Source organism: Cydia splendana, chromosome 3 (assembly GCF_910591565.1).
Source record: "Cydia splendana chromosome 3, ilCydSple1.2, whole genome shotgun sequence".
NCBI lineage: Eukaryota > Metazoa > Arthropoda > Insecta > Lepidoptera > Tortricidae > Cydia > Cydia splendana.
Window position 1 is genome coordinate 27,677,516 of NC_085962.1, and position 6,619 is coordinate 27,684,134.

The 6,619-nt window shown below is 43.8% G+C and overlaps 1 protein-coding gene across 1 annotated transcript; it reads right to left on the bottom strand.

The window, feature by feature from the left end:
- Positions 1–437: 437 nt before the first annotated feature.
- On the bottom strand, positions 438–6,160 carry LOC134806627 (uncharacterized). Its single transcript, XM_063779954.1, has 2 exons — positions 5,325–6,160; positions 438–735 (listed from the first exon to the last, which is right to left on the bottom strand). Exons 1-2 carry the CDS (start codon positions 6,094–6,096, stop codon positions 674–676), a joined length of 834 nt encoding a protein of 277 aa, XP_063636024.1. The 5' UTR covers positions 6,097–6,160; the 3' UTR covers positions 438–673.
- Between the last annotated feature and the right edge of the window lie 459 nt (positions 6,161–6,619).

Sequence of the window (6,619 nt, forward strand, 5' to 3'; positions counted from 1 at the left end):
AGGCTGATGGACAGCTTTATTGATCACAATTTGACAGGTGACATCGAAACCGGTTTAGCTTTTTGTTACATCGATGACATCGTGATTCGCTCATCCGATTTTCAGACGCACTTGCTATTGCTAAATCATGTGTTGGCGAAGTTAGAAAAGGCGAATTTAACAATTAATTTCGAGAAGTCTACGTTTTTCAGGCAGTCCATAAAATACCTCGGTTACGTCGTGGACGAGTTCGGGTTGCGTACTGATCCTGATAAGGTTTCTGCTTAACATTGAGATCCGATAGCGGCGGTAAATACTGCTACCAACGTTAACTAGAATAAACAATCTGAAACGAACCTTAGTAGTTAGAAAAAGTAGTAGGTACACAGATATTAGGTACGCACCTAACAAAACTAATATCTGTGTAAGTAATTTAAGTATCAATTGAATAATTTAGAGTTATATTAGGTAGTTCCTGAAGGTGGGGTAGCGAGGTTAACTGAAACACTGAATTTACTAACTTGATTATATTATAAGTACATGAAGAATTGTCAGGTGTTACATGACTGATGGTTAAGGCGAGACTGACTTACATATAGCGGGGGGGGGCCCGCACTGTAGCCGCGGGCACTGCCTAGTCAGCTCATATCGCGGTACACGCGCACTTGAATATGAGCTGACTTGGCAAATGTCCCTATATTACTTCCCCCTTTTTTTTGAAACAAAAAAAAATATAATAAAAATACAATGATCTCTCTTGTGGGATCCTTCCTTAACTCCGCCCGTGTGACTCTAGCCTTACATTGTTATGGCTAATCAGTGTATGTACTCGAATGGCATGTAGGCACGTATTACGCTGACATAGCGCGATGCGTGTCCACAAGCCGTCACACGTATAATATTAACACATTACAGTTAGCTATTTTTAGAACAATGTACCAAAGGTTTTTTAAACATAAGTACTATATGTAATACAGACATTATGATTAAAGACTGAAATAAAGTTTAGTTACACAACACTTGTTTTACTGCACTTCACTTCACTAGTAAATTACCGGTTGTTGTTTCGGTTGTGGTTGTTCCCTATGTACAACCACTGCTGTCGGCTGAACCTTGTTTACAGCTTTTTGTAACCAGGTGCGCATACACTGCCTGCACTTCGCTTGTACGAAGTATAAAAAAAATAACGTCAATATGATAGCGATTACTATGAGCACCATTCCGAAATAATTCAGTTTCGTGTCCACTTGACCAGTGACACTGTGGACTTCAGCTATTGCTATGTTGTTGCTTGGTACTTCTTCTTTACTTTGGTTATAGCCCATTTTAATTAATAATTCACAATTTGTTTACAGTATAAAACTGAAAGATGTACGTGTTGCGCACAAGCAAGTGAAGTAGTCTCAACAAAAATTACAATATTCTACTTTAAATACATACACAAAACAATTACGCAATGTCACAGCACATCATTTTGCAAAATTTCGTGCCAGCAATAAGATAAATCCAAGTCCAAAGTATAACATCAGCTCTCAGCAATTCTTATTGCTATTTACAACTAAGTAGTTCAACATAATAACCGTATAATGTCAGTCAACCATTACTTGCGTTTACCGATATGCGATAATATCTTATAAATGCTAAAATGAATTGAACAGTTTAATAAAAAAAATGTATATGTATGTTTTGTATATAAGTGTATGATAAAAAAGTGTAAAAATAGAATGTGTAAAATATGAATGTAAACCAATGTAAAATTTCAACATTAAAAATTCATAATAGTATATTAATTCCTTAATTAGTGTTTTATGTGCGAAACTATATATGCCGCGAATCTATTCGTCAATTAAAAACCTAACCGGTTTATTTATAACTCTACCACTTCTAGTGGTACGCGGTTTCGCCATAGCTTCGCTTTCGCCTCGCGCTGCAGTGGAGTCGCTTACCTTAGTACTCTCGCTGCTATCGGTAGCTACGTCGTCGTTCCAAACGTAAGCAGGTTTCAATCGGTCAATTGAGATACGAGCTTGCCTATTTGGAAATTGTACTAAAAATACTTTTTCGTCTCTACTTAACACTTTAAAAGGTCCCATATAGGGTGGCTGTAATGATTTCCTCACGGTGTCATCCCTGACGAAAACGTATTGACATGATGCTAATTCCTTATGCACAAATAAAATGCGGTTGTTGTTGTTACGTGATCCCGCAGATACCGGTTTGTACTGAGATATTGTTTCCCGAATTTTATCTACTAAACTACCCGGATCGCTGGGTTCCGTGGGGCGTGTGTCAAAGAAATCCCCAGGTAAACGTAGCGTACGTCCGAACAACATCTCTGCGGCACTTACGTCATTATCGCTTCGTCCTGCCGCGCGCAGGCCCAGCATGACGGTCGGCAGTTCGTCCTCCCACGAGGTATTGTTCATTCTGGCCATTAGTGCTGCTTTCAAACTCCTGTGGAAACGTTCTACCTTGGAATTGCTCTGAGGGTGGAAGGGTGTGGTTCTGATTTTGTTTATGCCTAACAAATCCGATAGCTCTCTAAATAGGTTACTTTCGAATTGACGTCCCTGATCTGTTGTGAGCTGCGACGGACAACCGTAACGCGCGATCCACCCGCTAAACACCGTCTTAGCCACTACTTCTGCTGTCATGTCTGCTATTGGAAAAGCTTCCGGCCAGCTAGTACGCCTATCTATTATTGTTACTAGGTAGCGATTTCCATGCGGAGATGTCGGGAGCGGCCCGACCAGGTCCACGTGGATATGCGACAGCCTATCAGCGTTTTCAAATGTACCTAACTCAGTGTGTCGGGTAACTTTCGCCTTTTGACAAGGTATACACGCTCTGGCCCAATGACTTACGTCTTTATTCATACTTGGCCAAAAGAACTTTTGACATACCATTTTGCGAGTAGTGCGTACTCCGGGGTGACTCAGACAATGGACGCTTTCAAACGCGGCGCGCCTAAACTTTTCGGGCAAATACGGCCTTACTTCCTTCAACGATATTTCGCAATATACAGCCTTTTGACAATTCGGTATTGCGAGTAATTTTATGTCTACAGTATCGTTTCCGTCGCGCCGGTCTGATTGCGTCATGCTCGCTAGGTACTCGTCTCGCGCTTGCTCGTCAGCGAGTTCCGTGTAATTAATAGCGGTTGGGCAAACAATGGTCTCTATGCGGGATAGCGTATCAGCCACAACGTTATCCTTCCCGCTTATGTGACGAATATCCGCAGTGAACTCGCTGATAAATAAATAATAAAATAATAAATATTAGGGGACATCTTACACAGATCAAACCTAGCCCCAAACTAAGCAAAGCTTGTACTATGGGTACTGGGCGACGATATACATACTTGTATAGATAAATACATACTTATATACATAGAAAACAACCATGACTCAGGAACAAATATTAGTGTTCATCACACAAATAAATGCCCTTACTGGGATTCGAACCCAGGACCATCGGCTTAGCAGACAGGGCTTAACATTAAATGTCTCGTACGTCGCGGTGTTTCACTACTACTTTTCCCTATATTTTCGAACGCATGACACAAAGGTTTGTGGTCTGTATAAACTATCAGTGGTCTGCCCTCAAATGACTTGCGAAAATGTTTCATCGATAAATAAATACCTAACAGTTCTAAGTCATATGCGGAATAACTTTTCTGGGCCTTCGTTAGTTTTTTTGAAAAGAACCCTAATGGTTCCCATTTTCCCTTGACCAACTGATGTAATGCAGAACCCGCGCAGTTAGATGACGCGTCGGACATTAAGGCTAGAACCGCGTCGGACTGAGGATGCGACAGTGTAACGGCTTTTTTAAGGCCCTCTTTACACTGTTCGAACGCTTCCTCAGTCTCCTTCGTCCAAACTATCGCCGTTTTATCGCGTTTTTTCGTGTTTACTAAATATTGATCAAGTTTTGATTGTATGGCCGCTGCCTTGGGAATATGAGACCGATAAAAGTTGAGCATGCCTAGAAATCGTCGCAACTGCTCCACTGTCTCCGGTTTCGGGTACTGTGCTACAGCCTGAACCTTTTCCTCTAACGGTTTAATGCCCGATGCGTCCACCTGGTGACCCAGGAATTCTAACTGCGTTTGTCCGAAACTGCACTTCGCTAAATTAATTGTAATTCCGAATTTAGCAAAACGTTCAAAAACCAGTCTAAGATGGTCCCTATGCTGCGCCTCGTTGTCGCTTGCGATAAGAACATCATCTAGATAATTGAATAGGAAATCTAGGCCTTCCAGTACTGAAGTATTCATAAACCGCTGGAAGGTTTGTGCGGCACAGCGAAGCCCGAACGACATGACAGGGAATTCCCATAACCCGAATGTTGTGATAATTGCTGTTTTCTCGATATCTTCCTTGGCTACCGGTATACAATGATAAGCTCTGTTTATATCTAGCTTTGAAAATATTTTTTTACCTGCCAATATGAAGGTGAAATCGTGTAGTCTAGGTATCGGGTATCTATCGGGTTTCGTTTGCGCGTTCAAGGCACGATAATCCCCACAAGGGCGAATTTCGCCGTTCTTTTTCGTTACCACTGTTAACGGGCTAGCCCATTGGCTCTTGCTTGGCCTACAAATGCCTAGCTCTTGCATTCGGCGAAATTCCTCCTTGACCCGTTTATGCCTGTCCGGTGGTAATGGCCTTGCCCTCGCAAACGTAGGTGGCCCGGTTGTCTCAATGTGATGCACAACATCGTGCGCAGGGGGTTCCCTGTACGTCGGCGGCTTCGTGATGCTAGGGAATTGTAACAACAAACTGTGGAATGGATGATTACCATCAACTGTACTAATGGACGGCTGACTGCTATTGACAACCGTTGCAGATACGTTGAACTCTGTTACAAGGTCGTGTAATTTCTGTTCGCTCAGGTTAACTAAAAGCCTATGATAACTCAAAAAATCGGCCCCGAGTATTGGTTGTCTGACATCGGCCATCACAAATTCCCATCGAAATGGCCTACGTAACTTAAAATCTAAAGACAACACTTTAACACCGTATGTTTTTATTTGCGTACCGTTTGCTGCGAAAAGTTTTAAATTAGTGCACTCACCCGCGCGTAGTCTCCTGTCCGCCGGTATTAGAGAAATGTCCGCACCTGTATCAACTAAAAAACGCAGTCCGGTATTTAAGTCTATTATACACAAACGACGGCTGGTGTGGATAGCACAGGTCTCCGCCGAACTCTGTGCCATCGTTACTCGTTTCCCTGCTTCTTGTCCCATGCGCAAGGCTGGATGCACTTCGCGGCGGCCGGTCCAAACCGGAAGTGGTAGAAGCAAAGCCAGTCCGGGTTTCTTCCTGCCCTGTTGCTGCTACTTTGTGGGCGAGTTCCACTCCTGTGCCTGGATGTGGATCGAGCTCCTCTAACTCTGCGTCCGAAGTTCCGTGTCCTTGGCCTCGAACGCTCCAAATCCATCATACGGACACTCAGTTTGGCGATTTCCGCTAGTATCACCGCTGTATCTGCAGTTCCTGAGGTTCTCGCTGGCGCGCTGTGCCCCTGGCCCTGTGGTACCGCCACTGCTGCCACGTGAGGGTTTCTTGTAGCCTCTGACACGTCATCGGCAATGCTGGCCAACGTGTCAAGGTCCGTCTCTCTGGACGCTACTAAAACTGCACGCACCGCCGTGGGCAGATGGTTCTGCCACATTATTCTCAATGTCGCGTCTGGAAAGCTATCCTTAGCTAAGTTGCGCATCTTAGCTAATAGCTGCGACGGCTTTTGATCTCCTAGATCCATTTCTCCTAGGACTTTCTCCACCTGCCTGTTCTTAGAGTCTTCTAGCATCTTCAACAGCTTGGCTTTCAGCTCTTGGTATTTGTTGGTGGAGGGTGGGTTCGTTAGGAAGTCCGTAAGTCGGAGTATGACTTCCTTCGGCAGCTTGGACACCACCATGTCGAACTTTGCGTCGTCGCCTATCTTCTGTGGCGTTAAAACGGCCTCCGTGCGTATAAACCATACTCTGGGCTGGTCAACCCAGAAGTCTGGAATACGGCTCGACACCGAGATCGCCATGACCTCCGCGGAGCGCGGCACTACGATGTCCTGTAGTTGCAAGGCTGCCGGAGTCTTCTCTTCAGTGGTCATTTTCACGTAACAATAAACCACAAAAGTCCGAATAACAACCTACGCTACCAACGTTCAGTCGGGGTCACCACTTTAGAGTTATATTAGGTAGTTCCTGAAGGTGGGGTAGCGAGGTTAACTGAAACACTGAATTTACTAACTTGATTATATTATAAGTACATGAAGAATTGTCAGGTGTTACATGACTGATGGTTAAGGCGAGACTGACTTACATATAGCGGGGGGGGCCCGCACTGTAGCCGCGGGCACTGCCTGTGCCTAGTCAGCTCATATCGCGGTACACGCGCACTTGAATATGAGCTGACTTGGCAAATGTCCCTATAAATAAATACTTTAGTCAGTGATTTAATAAGGTGATTTGAAGTAGATGACCAACCGCTACCTACTGGTTAGTTATAGTACTAAAAGAAAAAATGATGACGACTACTCGACTACAGACGAGTCAGTTTGTGGTTGCTTTACCTAATATCTGTTAATGGTATTAACACTATTATTGCTTTATAAGGCAGGCAGGGAACATATT